The sequence below is a fragment of the Aethina tumida genome, chromosome 7 (genome assembly GCF_024364675.1).
Source record: "Aethina tumida isolate Nest 87 chromosome 7, icAetTumi1.1, whole genome shotgun sequence".
NCBI classification, from domain to species: Eukaryota; Metazoa; Arthropoda; class Insecta; order Coleoptera; family Nitidulidae; genus Aethina; species Aethina tumida.
The window spans coordinates 11,206,063-11,223,160 of record NC_065441.1 but is presented as its reverse complement, the minus strand read 5'-3'; the positions used below and the strand labels follow the sequence as shown (position 1 = coordinate 11,223,160).

General features: G+C 30.5%; 1 protein-coding gene across 2 annotated transcripts in view; it reads right to left on the bottom strand.

Moving 5' to 3' along the window:
* LOC109594575 (protein O-mannosyl-transferase TMTC2) overlaps window positions 1-17,098 on the bottom strand; it is a 92,448-nt gene that overhangs the window by 63,001 nt on the left and 12,349 nt on the right. For both annotated transcript variants that reach the window (XM_049969427.1, XM_049969428.1), the window contains exon 2: window positions 10,550-11,255. In XM_049969427.1, coding sequence (XP_049825384.1) covers window positions 10,550-11,255 — 706 coding nt within the window. The remainder of the gene's footprint in view (window positions 1-10,549; window positions 11,256-17,098) is intronic.

The following is a 17,098-nucleotide window of genomic DNA, read 5'->3' as shown; positions in this document are numbered from 1 at the left end:
ATAGAAATAAATGATTAAAAGTAATGAACACAAATCATGAATCATTGAAATTTGAGAGTTATATTTGAGTTAGGTGTATTGAATTAATTATGTATTCTTCTAATACACACGTATTAATGGAAATACGGTGTGGGTTTTCAGTTAGAATATTAAAAAAGTTTATATTTTTTCATCCTGTTCAACCATACATTATTGATGAAAAATGACGAAACTCAATCAATTTAATTGCATGAACCCACTTTGCACTTGTGTGAAATTCAATTGAAGCATCGAAAAGAGTTTAAAATGGATATTGACTTTTTAATTAAAATAATTTAAAAATATATGCCCTTAGAAATATGTCACTTCTAAATTTACACATAGTAGATATATGCGATCACTTAGAGATCAATATAGTATAAAGAAATTCGGTTTTTGCTTTTTAAGACGTCGGAACAAATAAATAAAGGTATCGAACGAGGGACATAAAACAAAAAGGGGGCAATATTGGAAGGTGGAGGCATTAATAATGTGGAAAGGTTGAAAGGATAGAAAATGGAGTCGGCGTCGGAATTTATGATAAGAAAAGGATGGTCGGAAGGGTTGTAAACAAAATCAGTGTGTTTCCTATTAAACGTCGAACCGATATCGGGGTAGAGGCGGTGGAGATTTTAAGATACGGTTCCACATTATAAGGGATCAGGAAGCCGCCGCACCGTGGTAAATTACTATTGTTTACAATAAACAAGAATATTTGTTGTATGATTAGACTGTAAACGGAAATTTCCTAATTTATGTATATTCGCTTCATGTATAATATGATTAACTACAGAAATTATATATATATATATATATATATATATATATATATATATATATTGACATTTTCTAAAATTTATACATCTTTTTGTATATTAATAAATATAAAAATATATTTATATATATATATATATATATACTTGAAATAAAATTATACTGATTATTATAGTTGTACATATTATGTTATAAAATATATTATAATTTACCAGTTAAATGGTTTTAAATTAAAAAAAATATTATATAAAATATTACATTACAAAATAATAAAATCATACAAGTACATCATTTTAATTAAACATTTATAATTATAGATGTATGGATTCATTTTACTCTTAAACATACGTCAAATAAATTGTGTGAAACCATGTGCATCAAGTATTTTATAAATTAGTTAATTAAGTAGTTATCCATTTTATCCTTTAATACCTATTCATTTGATTAATTTCAGCGGCGATCCAGAATGCCGAAAAACACGCAAACCAATTTAAAACAAACAAATCAAATTCTAATTGAATAACACACACTCCATTCATATAATGATTGTAAACAAAAAATATCTTTCACGACCCCTCCATTTAAAATATAAATTTTAAGTTACCGATTAGATAACGGAGTTTCTACAATAACACTAGCGATGAGACAAGATAAAAGGGTGTAAAAAGAAAATTTCAATTGCATTCAACGCAATAAACGTGTTCGGTGTTTTATTTCATTAAAGCATTAGAGCGAGTTACAATAGAAGAATCAACATGATACCCTAAAAGTTGCCCAGGCTTTCGGGTCAATTCTTTATGAGGCTCGTAATCTCGAGTTAAAATTTTTATTGCGAGAAAGAAGCAAACCCCTAAAAGTAAGACAGCCATTCCCATTTTAACATTCATTATATTTTTTACAACAAGGTTATTTGCTGTGATACGGACTGATATTTTATTGCGACTTTTGTAATTAGATACACAGAATTGTGTGACATCATAAAAAATATATTAGGTTTATTAAAATAAATAAATTATAAATAAGTATTAATTTAAAATATGTGTCAAATGTAAATTACCTTTAATGAATATATGTAATATTTTATTATTACGAAAACAAATGATTAATTTAAAATAATATTTATTCAACGTTTTTTGGTTCCTTTTTATTTATTATTCAATTTTTACTTATTAATTTTTATTTACGTGTTTCCAAATATAATTTATATTTTAGGTAATGCCATTCATATTATATTATAATAATAAATAAATAAAAATTACTTAATATATGGAAAATTTAGAAGAAAAAAACTTATGAAAGTACTGCCCCATCGTATTCCTTTAGACTTTATTATATAATTTTTGTTTGTGTGCCTCTAAAATAAGGTCAATTAAAATTAGAAAACTATGTAAAAAGGGCACTTTGTTAATGTTATGTTATAATTAAAAATTCTTTTCTACTTTCTATATATTTTTTATAATTTAATTTCACTTGTTAATATTTTATATTTATTTTTTATAATTTCTGAAATTTAACTTTGATAATACACTGTGAAATAAATAATAAAAAACATTTTAATAAACAAAACAAACAAATTTTTTATATGTGAAATGATATTTTATTTTTGTGTTTTACTGTAGTAATTGATTCAAATTTAACCTCTCAGCTATTTCAATCAATCAGTGACATTTCATTTTTTATTCAATAAATAATTTAAATTTATAAATAAAAAAATTATATAAAATTTCTACTATATTTACATTTGCCAGAAATTAACTGCCAACTCAAAAAACAATTTGTGTAGAATTGTAAATATTTATATTTTATTATTTCAAAACATTTCACTGGCATGTTTACCAAACAATTTCAACTTCGAAAAATAAATATAGTCTACCTAAAAGTATTTTTTTTATTTGAATCAAATGTATTAAAATGTAATCCCTAAGAAAAAATAACTTTTTTTAATTTGTGTAATATTTTAGGTTTGTGTTCAACGGAGATAGCAATAATTTCTTAAAGCGCACATCACAGTGCGTCGGGGAAATTGGTAGAGCGTGCTCTACAAAAGGTGGCCCGATCGTGTTAATGTGTTCGGTAGATCGTATCAGTGGTGCCGTCGTCCTCTGAATTGATTTCGTATGTTGACCCTCCACAACTTAATATTTCGAAAGCCGTATCCGATCCGTCGGTCCGATCGGCGGTTCCCGTTGCAATTTAAATAACGCCGAAGCCGTTACCGCCACCGCCACCGTCGCCGCCGTATTTTACCATGATATGATACCGTCACAAATCGAATTTCCTCCCGTTCTTTGCCTAATGAATTATTGTAATTTGATGCAGGCATAAATATGAAGTGTCTGCGAGGTCCGTGCGGCCTCTATTTACATGTTTATCAGACCGGCTGGCGCTTACAGTCCCCCCGATTTATTGCCACCGTTCGCGTTATGTAATGGTGCGAAGAACCGGAGACCCCGAACACGACGGACACGCTCCGTGCGATACATCGCGCCCACCCCCTATCGCACCCACGTTCTTGGACGACCGCCTTTTTCCCTACGCGAGCGACCTAAAGAACTATCGACAATATTACAAAGCACAGTGGGAGAATCGATAAAATTTATCCACACATTCATTGCTATAAGCAATGTTTAATTCCAAATTAATTTATAATTTTTTAGTGGATTTTTCATTAATAAACTGTCCGAATAGTTTATATTAATAAAGAACATTATAAAATAGTACATTTTTATTAAAATGTGAAAACAAACAACACATTTTCATTTAAAAAATATCAATTTTAATTTTGACTAAAATCTGATTTATTTATTATCATTTTATACAGTGTGGTGATTTTAACATTTTTTTTTTCAATTGTAAAGCATGAAAATTGGAGAAATCATATTATATATAATAATAAAATTATTTATATATATTATAATATAAATGTAAATATATATATATATATATATATATATATATATATATAAAATATGCATATTTGGTGGGAACATTAAAAATGATTAGAATATTCACAAGACCATTGTATCTATTGTGGATAAATGGTTTTACATTTTATAAGGTACTGAAACATGTTTCATTGTATGATCATTTTTCTACTAATAAAATATCCGATTTAATTATTGATTACTAGATTTTACTTTGATATCAAATAAATGAAACTTTGATTTCAATTAGTTGTTATTTTATAATTACTGGTACACTAATATCAAACGTTCGATAATCAAATATAAAGTAAATTAATTTTAGCTTCACACATAATTCATTTGGGTTCAATTTTAATCATACATGTTCTTTAATTCCATTTATAGTAATTACAATTGCTTCGTTTGACGCTGATTTAGTTCAGATGAATTTGACGTTTCAATATAAATTTCCATACATATGTATAAACATTTGTTTAATAAATAGAAATGTTGATTAATTCATAAAATTAATGAGAGCAAGTAAATTTGCCCCGCTTATGTATCGCACAACTTCTACGTAAGATAATAAAGTTAACTAACTAAATTTAAACTAGAATATTATATGTGAATCCCGCGATCATAAAATTATTAAAGCACAAGAGCCGATCTTCATTCGAACCTTTGAGAAATCTTACAGATAATAATTCAATTTTTTCGTTTCATAATTTTAATATTTTCCCACTGTGCTGTTTTATGTCGTTACCAAACGTGGTTATGTTCGTTCTTCTCAACTTCCACTTCTTTTTATATGCACTCTCCTTGTGTTTTCCATCACGAATGGTTCTCCACTTCCTCTGTTCCTAACAAACACTTCACACATTTCAAGATACTTAACCGAGGACGTGTCGTCAACGTTTAATAAGATAAATTTTTTACACGTCATTTAACATATTTTGAATATATAAAAATTCGTTTTCATGAACTCAGAAAAATGATATTACAGATACGTAGTTTCGTTAAATCAAATTATCAGCTTTATCCAATTTTAAATTTCAGCTTGCAAATCAAAATTGGAAATGGATTTGAAAATCGTAATATCGAACAAAATAGTGTTCGTATACAGGATAATGAATATTCTACAGTTTTTGGCATCCCTTGATGTGAACATTTTGCCCTAAATTAGTTACGAGTTGCAAATGGGTACGCGAGACCACAAAGCGCAAATTTTCACATAAGTAAATATGGTTTGAACAGAGCAATATTAACCAACTAGTAACATAAAATTTAATCAGCATGGATATGCGAATTATTAATAACAGATTGGTATAAATCCTGAGTAAATGGTACTTTAAATTAAATATTCATATGACCATATTTATTAATGAGAAAATGATATTTTATGATATTTATCATTAAATATATTTTAATAAGTACACTTTTTTGTTACTTTTTCCATATGTGCTTTTATTAAATTGTTAAGTTTTAAAAAATGTTGATAGAACGATACAATCAAAATGATATATAACACATGAAACAACACCTCTGGAATAAGTGTTATGTGTACGATTTAGAAAAGCAATTTGTATAAGTTGGTACGGCGTCCCCATAAAAAGTTTATGTGGTGAAAACATATAATCGTAAAGTTTTCGTGTCTATCAATAACTTTGAATAATTCGCAAGGCAACGTTCGCAGGATAGCAAGAAGATGATATAGAAATGATCGCTGTCAATACGGCTGGCAAAACAGTGTGGAGCAGGCAAAACTTTATATTTTTACCCCAAATGTATGTTTACATTCGATACACGGTGTCAGTGATCCCGATAAATTGCTCAGTCAACACCAACTTCACAAATATTCGCGTTCTGTCTTTTAAGGAAAGTAGACGAATCGAACGGTCGTAAAGACTGAAAAGAAACCAATCTAAACGGAATTTTAAAATTTTATCCGACACATAATGTTTGCCTCCAGACAAAATGTTCAGTCTGCACATAGACTATGATAACAACGTTCGATCTCTTCGTAATATAGCTACCACATTTTCATTCAAATTGATGGGAAGTTTCTCCAGATGTATTCCTATTTGATGCTAAATGAAGTTTTGCTACGAAATTGAACAGGACAAATGCCTTTTCATTACTTCTAAAAAATATTACAATCATTTGCTGGGATTCCTTTTACCGTTACAGAAATATGAGCTTACGTGTAACTTAATTTCAATTGAAAGGGATGTTTTAACATACAACTCTATAAGCGACATAGACGTATGAAGTTCACAGCAACAAAGATAAATCCGTTCGTTTTCATTTGATCCATTACGCGAATTTATTTAAGTCGGTAACGGTTGGAGCAATGTGGAGCGACAATATAAACCGGGAACGGAATGGGAGAACGGAACCGGTTCTTCGGAGACGTGTTAATGTGTCACGTTCAGGCGTTGCTATCTTGTCGTCTTGCCGCTATCCATGAGCCCCTTCACCCCACCCAAGATTGGAAAAGTTTCACCGAGAAACAGGACCAACATAATTTTCAGACTCGATTACTTACAGTTCTATTTTAATTGAAGAATTAAATAAAACACCTTCATGGCGACGAACAATCAATGTTTTCCAATTTCCAATTTTGTGAGACAATGATTTAGATGTCAAAGAAACGTGCCCTGCAAATTAATACTACGTATCATCGTGTTATAATATTGGAATATGGAAGCTTTTTATAATTTCTTAAATGGTTTAATGAAAAAATAAAAAAATAATTTCAACCAAATTCTCATGATGTTTCAATATACTTAAAATTGAAGAATGATCTTACAATATTCTTATATTCACTTTGAATTATGATAATTATTACAATTAAAATTAAGACATCAAATTTTTATATTGAAGTATTCGAATATTCATTTATTGAAATTAAATGCTTAGTAAAATATTGGAAATACACAAATAATCTAATATTGATTTAAACAAATATTTTTTTAATTTTATTGTTTATTAAACATGTGAGATAATTTATAGATGGAAATATTAACTTATTTTAAATTAATAAATTTATTTAAATTAAATTGAATTATGTATGTAACTCATACCGCAATATTTGAAGAAATAATTCCATTATAAATTCAGTAATTAAAGTTAATTATATTAAACACAGTACACTATGTTACTCGGCTGGTCCATGCGTTTAATGACGGCGGCTTTTAATTTACACGGTAATTTATGGCTGAAAATGGAGTATAAATTTACAATAAATGGCTTTCAGGTATCACGTGTCTAAATGATATGAAAACACGTGCAATAAAATATAATTAAAATATTAAATATTCCATTAATATGCAGTGTTTACTTTATAACTGCTACCATGTGATTTATGGGGTGAACGCTTTTAGGTTTCTTGATTCCCTCTTAATAATACGTTGGGGACCAATTTATTTGACTTGTTTAAAATAGTTTAGAAACTATTTTTAGGCATGACAGATTAAGTTCAATATGAGAGTCTAAAATTATAAATTAATCTTTTAAACTATGTTTCACAATTATCTATCTGTGAAGTACTGCAGTTCTTATATTTATAGCCAATTTGATAATTAGTTTTTATGTGATATTTAACATGAAAGTTCAGATACTTGATTTTTAAATGTATTATATCTGGATTCGTATCAAGTCAAATATCATAAAATTTTATATATTCCTTTTTCTCCTTAAATTAAAAACAATAAAGTGTCGCGCCTCCTTTTTATAACTCCACACATTGTTGTTATGTTTATGTATAAAGTCTAAGTTTCATACCGGGTTTGGAGTAAATGGGCAATCTCAAAATCAAAAGGTGTAGAAGTTCAACACGGAAAAGCAAACTTTAAGATACAACGTTGAATTTCATTAAAAATTGAAGAAGGTATCGCAGATACGATTGCAGAAGAAACTGCCAACCGTCTGGTCGGAACAAATCAATAAAGAACAGTAATGAGCGAGTACAATCGTTTGTTTTACCAATAAATAAGTATTCGCATTCAGCTGGGAAAATGGAAAACATTTCACAAAACTTTTTGACTACTTCTTTTATGTGGTTTAATTAATTTACTATTCTTCTTCAAGTTACTAGATTTAAATTATTTAATTTTAGTTTTGTTTTTAATATTCAAAGAAAATACCACATGAAAGAGTTTATAAAACGCTCAATGAATGAACTTAATCATAGAAAAGCTATTGGGTTAGTCCATTACGATATACCATTGTCAGTGTAACAGGATAAAAGAACGGATTCAACAAAGGCTGTCAATTCGTAATTAAAAGAGTCATTTAAAATATTTGTCAGGTCCTTTCCACATTCTTCGGGACATTTTTGTATCACCTTTTTCCAATATCATCTAATCCTTAAAACACAATGAATTCTGAAATTATTAATTTCTATATATAAATTACAACTAAATTATTTTTAATGATTATTTTAATGATTAGACCTTAATTATTATAAATTTTAATAGAAATTTATGTAAGACTAAAAAATCAAAAATTGGCTTTCCAAAAGCCTTATTATTCTAAAAATAATAAATAATAATTGTACAAATATCCTGTTATAAAACGCAAAATGTATTCTTTAAATCTAGAAAACTAACTAACTAATCACATGTGAGTCACAACTCTAAAAACTTTTTGAGTGAAAACTATTAAAACTTTAATTGTGACATAAATATTGAAAATAAAAATATTAGTTTTGGTAGTAATATGCACAAAAGGAGGAGCGGGTCGATTTGTTGGAAACTTCTCAAGATTGAGATGGAGCAGCCGAGTAAAACAAGTTAATCACTTAAGTGTTTTATCTATTTTGTAAAGTTTAACGACTCCTGAGGATTTCTTCGGCGTGTGAAAGGTCGGCCCATAATCAATAATAGGGATCTGGAGGCCCGACGATGCAAATCATCGCTTAATGCCCGTAATCAGTGGCGAGCATGGTGAACTTTTCGTAAAGATTGAACCATGTCGGATAATCGGTTTGTATAACTTATCACGTCGACTTGCTGCAACGGCATCGGCATCCATATTGGAAGTTATGTGATGGCGGATTTAAAACAGCCCGAGCCAGCAAAAATTTTTGCATGGACTCATTTGCATGCATCAATAAAATCTTGTCCGCCTCATCAAGTTTTCATTGTAACGCGCTAGCCTGAAAATCTGTCCTCTGCATACGTTTTACTAAACGTAGGTATGTCTGTTTTGTGATTCATTATGATTTTATGTTTACGTCGATAAAACGATAAATTTTAATGTGTATTTTAAACTCCAGTCTCTACGGTTAATACATAAACGACCATTTAATAATAAATAAAGAACATAATTAATTCTATAATTGCATGTTGAAATTTTTTTCATTATTTTAAAGCTTTCATTGACAAAATATCGTTTAATAAAGACTGTAGTCAAAGTTGCGCCTGCGAATGACACATAATTAATTTGGTTAATTTGAGATGTTAATTTACATTTCGAAAATTCAAACTCCTCGATTTGTCTGCTGTTTAATTTGCCACTGATAAGTTCAATATTGACTCAACGGCGAATGACATACAAATCATGTCAACTTAAATATTTGTTAAAAAATAACAAGATTCCTCTCAATAATACGAACTCAAATATTAATTGCTGTTTTTGACTTCTGCTTTAATGAAAATATTATGTTGTAATTCAATATTATTAAACACATCACAGTTTTTATTAAAATTTTATACATTTCATTATAATATACTTTAAAAGAAGAGTTTAAATTTTCCGTTCTGATGAAACAGGATTTCTAACACAGAAAAACATCAAAAGATATCTGGAATTAATAAGCTACTACATTTAAAACGATATTGGGACATTCATAAAAACCTCATTACCAGACACAAAGTAAATCTTCAAAAAAAACCCTATACAAGAAATCTCCCCAGAAGAAGCCGTAATAAAATTATAATCTCCTTAGTCATTAATACGAAATGTAAATTTGAAAGTGTCTCAAGTGGGCAGAAAGAAAAAAACGTTAGCGCGTCCTTATAAACAGTGAAAAAACCTTTATATCAATTCAAAGATAGTTGAATTTAAGACTAAACCACGCTTTTTATACAAAAAAGTAATCGAAGTTTCAGAAACTTTTGAATCCAGAGAGATTTAAAAGGCTACGCTTATCGACGACTTTTTCGCAACAATAGAAATACATTATTCCATTCTTATAATTAAATATTGTTGAAGGCGCGCTCTCCAGAATAAAGGTGATATTGTGATTAATATTACCAGTTTGCGACGTTATTGTGGAAAAATATACAGAAATGTATAAAACATTCCTTGGAATAAAGTACCAGCAGCGCAGCACATTTCGTTGTTTTAACTTTAATTGTCGGATAAATTAATTGTTTTTTTATTAAAGGTGGTATAAATTTTTGTTGAGCAATTTAAATTAAACGGCGAAATGAATAAGCTTCAGATAAAAAGGGAAGGAAAAAATATCAGTCGTTGTTATCGCAGTACATTTTTAAAATGTATTCTCACTTCAATATTTCTTTTAAATTTTAAAAGAATCATTATATATAACCGAATAAAAGACCTTAACTTTATAAAACAATAAAGAATTTAACTACACTTCAGTAAGATTCAACTTATTGGATACATCAGTGTTCAAATATTTTATTATCATTATATGATTAAATTGCCTGTAAAGTTAATGAAGCTGTAATCTATCTATGTCATAAGCATAGAAGAATATCTATTATTGAGAACTATTAATATAATAAATAGTAATAAATTACTTATTAATACAGTTTTTTAATGGATTTGTACAACTATTTTGAAATTATCTTATCGTATATGAAATATAAAGAATTGCAACTAACCTGTTTCCCATAAGAAGTCAGGACCAAATCATAAACGACACAGCATCCAAGCACACTGATACCAGTTTCTTTGCATAACATAGCAACTATTGCCAGAATTAGACAGGTTATCAGTTGGACCCACATTTTGAAATACACATACAACGTCTTCTTTCTCTGCATAGATATCGTCAGTTCCGCCGATTTCTTTATGATCTTAATACTCGTGGACTTTAACAAATCCTTCTGCCACTTCTTCAAAAATCTTAGATCGTACTGTGGAGTGTTGTTCTCCGGAACAAAGAAATAAATATTCCTGTTCTTTACATGGGAAACGTAGGCCATGAACGAGAGCATAAAAACAACAGCGCTGAGCAGATCAGCCCTTCCAACTATGGCAGCCACGGCTTCCGTGTGTATGGGATGGGCGGCGAACAACAGACCAGCCACCGCTTTGGTACTCTCCGACATGCTCTTCGGAACAATGCATTTTACCAATTTGGTGAAGAGGGCGGTAGCCAGTACGTGCAGCAAAACGTTGGTCAAATGGTAATTGAACGGGTCGAGACCACCCATTAGGTAATTCAGCCGGAAGGTAAGCACGCTTAGAGGTCGATATGAACCGTGGGAGCCGCTGTCCGACATGGGGGTGCCCCAAAAATCGTTGTAGAAGATGTCGGTCCATGGCGTGGTCGGGAGGAGATCCGGGTTTGTTAGAATGGCACGTCTGCAACCAAAATGAAATGGGTTAACAAAAATGTTGATTCAGAGGTCATTATACATTATGAATACGCGTAGAAGTAATGAGTAATAAAACATGAAAACGAACATAGCTGATGATTTGATTGATAAGCCGCACACAAATAGTATTTGTACTCGTTCACGTGTGAGGGACATTAATACTAAAATGTTTTGTTTATGACCTGAAACATATGCAACGAGATTATCATGATATTTTATGGCTCCAAGTCGAAAATCATCATGTCGGTAATTTGAAACAGGTAATTACTCAGACGCACACAAAAATCATAATTGCATCACGAATTATTGATATTTCCAATCAGTGGAAATGTCACATTTCTCACAGTTGTTCATTAATGGATGTTGTTTGTACGTTTGTTTTTTATGGCGAACAGATAGGACAGGTTTTAAATAGCTTTATATAAGTCGAGCACATTTTGATTTCACACAAATCATTCAGGAGGTGTGTCAGTTAAAACACAGATGCAAATTAACGCAATATTTCAACAAAAAGAAGTGTTTTATAACAAAAATTGATTAAAAACTGTCATTGTTTCCATGTGGCGTAAAAGTTTTTACAAAGCTCCGTTTACAGTACCAAAAGTTTTAGGCAGTATAAAGCTTTGTAAGTCGATCCGTACAATTGCTAAACTTTCATAAAAGCACCCTACACTTTGGTTTACCCAACAATTTCTAATTCAATACTTCACTACTAAACATTCCGATACCCTCCATCGTCGTAGAACAATTTCTCAGTACCCATATCATTTTTTATAATGTGTTCAACTCATCAAGTTTCATTCCAATAGAATAAAATAAAAATGGAAATGAAGTTTAAGAAATCTAGATTTGGAGCGGTGACTCCGGAGCCCCTTCGCCGCCGAATGGACTTGAAACAAACAAGAATATATTAGATCAATAAGTTGTTGTTCGGCACCATTAAGCAAGAAGGTAGAATCGGTGGATAGGTAGGTCTTTCCGACATTTTTCACTTTGCTACATTTACTTTTTCAGTAGGAAGCCGGTGTTAAATTTGTATGCAAATTCGAAACGCTTTGTTTAAGAAAACGGTTACGGTGTTTAAGGTTTTTGGCTGCGCCGACAATGTTCCCTTTCGCTTAGTGCGATCGTTTACAAAACGGCAGTAATTTGGTGCAGCCGTCTCTTAAATTATACTTCAGGAATACTGACTAAGACCGAGACTGAAACTCGGTCCCAAACCTGCTCTATGTCCACTGATCGATACGATACTGACGCACTGTGGTACAAATAATTCATGATTTTTGGATTAACCTTTTTAATACAATTAAAAAAACAAGTTAGCTTTTCTGTATAACTTATAAGAGAATAATTATATTATAATGGTGAGATGATTTTAGAAATTGACATTAATATTAAAACTTTAAACAAAACTGTCTATTAGAGAACTAATAATTCAGTTAGAAATGTTACTTTAAATGACATTAAATCTTCAAGCAACACAAACTGTTACATGCTCATTTCCAACCACAACATCAATTAAATATTAGCTAAAAGTGTTTGACAGTACAAAGAGCAAAGAGTTGATACTAACATTAACGATTCTATTCCAAATTCATCATGATCCATTATTTCAGAGAATAGTCAAGTGCCAACATGTGCTTTACTACCATGTCAAAGAGAAACCTTAATTCTCATCCAGAATTAATTGTATTTCTAACGAAATCAATTTTCTAGCTGAACAAAGCACAGTGCGATGTTACGTGGGTACAGACTTTGCAATTCGCCTCCATCTCCACACCAACTATGGCATATTTCATTGACTTTCACACCGTCGTGCTTTTCTAATAACAAATGTTCATTACATCCAACGATTTATTATCTATTCAGACAAAAAACGCAAAGGGAATAGCGATGGGTCTGTGCTATTATTGATTTAGATGAACCACTTCAATATTCAGCGTACTTTTTAATAGAATTCTTTGAGTTCTTGATAATGCATGAGGTAATTTGCAAAATTCATTCTACTTGTTGCTAAATGTAAAATTGTATATAGTATAGTAAGTACGTTGCAACAAAAATACAATTTCAAATCTGAAATATCGATTTAGCATTAAATTAACAAACACATTAACGTAATTTCAAAATACGAATTCACAATATAATTACAATCTATTAATGAAATTTGGTTAATACCATTTAATTACACTTACCAGGTTAAATATTAACACACAGTAAATTGACTTTTCAACTTAATAAAATGGAAACCGTACTAATCATGGAATAATTTTTTATTCAGTTCTAAGTCAGCGGTTAATCTAATGTATTTTAAAAGCATATGATCGAGTTAAGCCTCAAGTCAACCCCCATTTGACAGTAATAGGACGTGGGACGCGCTAGGTTCATACACCGCACGTGTCATCGAGGCGGAATGGCTGCTGATGTTTAATACCCCCGTTGTTAACACCACATTTTGCATAATATACCAATTAACTCGTTCTTTATTATTCCCGTATATACCTACACACTGTAATTATTCACCCTTGCTTTTTTCTTGACGCCCTAATCGCCGGGTCATAAATTTGTGTCCTCAAGGCGGCACATCCGCCAAAAAGAACTTGACTAACATTTATTATTTATGCATACGTGATTAAAATAATATCTGCAGTATTTTTTGAACATTTCATGTCACATGCCCTTTTTTATTGCATGATTCATATGCAAATTAGGTTGTTAAGCATGGATAAATCGCTTTTGGACATTTAAATATAAATGGCTTTTGACAGGATAGGTCAATTAAGGACCTCCATTAAAGAACAAATTGGTCACAGTTCCAATCCATCCAAAAATAATCTGATGACAACTTAATTGAACCTACACCATTTTGAAACTAAATTGAATATAATACTCAGAAGATTCAATACTAGAAAGCTTCGGAAACCTTAATTACACATATTAATTCTTAATTCTCGAATACATTAAAATTATGTTAGAATTTGAAACCAATATTAAAAGGTTATGAATAGAATCAATTTTTTATCAATACCTACTGAAGAATAAAGAGAGTAATTGGATGAGTTTATTTATCAATAAAAGTTTATTCCTTAATTTGTTCTTATGTGAAATGTAGGAAAATTTGTACATAACCATAATCGTAACCTTGTATGTAAATTTTATTTTTGTATGACCCAACACCCAAAATGAAGTACCTACATAATAATGCGAGGGAAAGCAAAATCATGTTATAGCGTTAATTATATGGATACGGTATAAGCATTTGATTATTTTCTACCAAGTATATTACGCAAGTCTCTGGATGAAAGAGTATTTTTGGAGCAATTCCAGAGGTTTATAATATGGAAAGTGTAACAAGCAAAAACAGCGGGGATGTGATATATTTGGCCTTTACTGAAATTAGGGTACAACTTTTATAACAAGACAATAAAAAATATCCTCGTAGGTGCCATTTGAATTTGGCAGAACGGTTATTGTTTTTGTTTTAGCGTATCGCATGGGGAGGCGCGTCAAAGGCAGCGTAGGCTGTAGGGCAATAAACAAAGTGCTTTCGTTTCGTCGCGGCAATCTTGATATTTGTAGCATGTGATTATAAGGGCGAGAAGGAGCGTGAACGCAGCCAGTGGCAGCCAGTCTCCACAGACATGGATCTGTACGTGTTATGATTCTCAAACGTAGTTGTTCAATTAAATTCTGTTGGCATCGTTTGTGACCGACAACGGGCATGTATACAAGCTCAGATATTGCCGCACACCCCTTTATAGGACTCCTTTATCCGAGCGAGCCTTTGAGACATTGTAGGAACGACCAGGGCATTCAACGCCGACGTCTTTGTGTAATGATAATCTGTCTCCACACGGCTTCTTATTTCCTCACTAAATATAATCTAACTTCATAACGGCCCTCTTGCCGTTTTCCGCTTTACAAATATAACGCAGCGTCAACGCCACGCTGTCCTTGATTATCAGTTAACCCTATCGCTCACTCTCATCCTCTTCTCTTCCACTCATCTTAAGCCGCCTCTATCTTCCCTTCTTTTTTGATTATTAAATAACATCACCTCTATTCAATTGTCAAGCTATCTACTTCTATATCCCCTAACAAACAGCATTATTTGAAAATAATAAGATATTGATCTGCTCCACAATTTCTCTGTATATAATTTAAAGTGCTTTAAATTTGACAGTTGGTTTAAAACCATGATTTATTATTTGTTTTCGCTGTCTATTTCTAATTTCGTTACATCTAATCTAAAATTTCATTAACTTTTTTAACATCTAGTACAAAAGTCTCAAACAAAGTAACATATATATATATTATATTTCATTATGATTTTTGTTATTTGGTTAGTTGTACAAAATGTAAAATATTTCCCATTTAATTCTTCTTTATTAAACCCCTGTTTTAACGAAGAAATATACACTGCTTTAATAGAAATATGAACCATTGAATATAACAAATTACTATTAAAATCAATACTCAACTTTATGGAATATTCCCGAGTATAAATATTAAATTTTATTGACGCTATAAAACAAACTTATTTTTAGACAGAGTTTAATAAGAATATCCGGGTGAAGCTAACCACAGGACATATAATTTATGGCTGTACATTCTCTGCAGCCCCTCAGTAAATAGAACAATTAACGTTAAATTGAAACATCAAAAATTCGTCCATTTTTTAAAATTGAACTTATTACGATTTTGTAGCAATTTTGTACTCATCAATTATCCTGCTTCTGGTACTATGGAACTGAATTTTTAGCAAAAAAATGGAAAATTTCCTTAATTACATTGGTGGATAGTGTCAGCAGTCTATTTGACGTAGACACATGCATTTCAGATATCCGTACACCGTTAATTTCATTGAGTTCGACACAGCAACGCTCAGATAGTAACAAATGTCATTTCAATTATTTCTCTCTCTCCTATGTTCGTTACACAATATGATTTATTATGCAGCCAGACAAAAAGAAAGTGCCATCAGATTACACTTGAAATTCAGTCAGTGTACAGTTTATAAATGCTTTTTTGTTCTGGTTCTGTTGCTGTTCGATCGATTACTTCCTAATAGGGATATGGTCGCAGTTGCATTAAATGAACGTAACTAAATTCTAAATTCTGTTTTATTTGATAATTAAACTGAATACAAATAACTACTTTCAATATATTTACTTAGGGAAAATGTAAATCAGAATAAACAAATATTAAAATCCCTCAATGAAAAATAGTGATAGTATTATACTTGACTCTAGTCAGACTTGTATTACTCGTATTCAACTTCCTAAAACAAGGCTTAAATATACTTTGAATAATAATCTTATAAAGATTCCATAAAGTAAATTTCATGCTTTTATGCTTATGCTTATTAAACTGCTCCCCCATTTACCTAAGGGAGTATTAAAAAAGTACCAAAATATGTAAAAAAATGATTGAAAGTAGATAATATATTCTGGAGTTAATCTGATTATGCCTACACTCTTCTTGCCTGCCAGTAACAAAATTCTTCACCCCAACCAGAAAATGAACAGCAAGTAAGGTGATGATAATCCATAAAACAAAAATAAAATTAAATTCCTCATTTATATTTATTAGTAATATTACAACAAAATAGGTCATTCAATAATATTATTTCAGTTACTTTGGTAACATTAATTAATACTTAACTGTAACACATCAACGTTTAAACTAAATGATTTGTTTTTATTGTCAAGAATTTTACTAAATAAACTTCACAATAAACTTTTATTGGCTATACCAATATAAAATATTTATTGCCTAAGTAAGAAATAAAAAAGAGATTAAAATAATTGAGTTAGTGTAGTTTGCCACTTT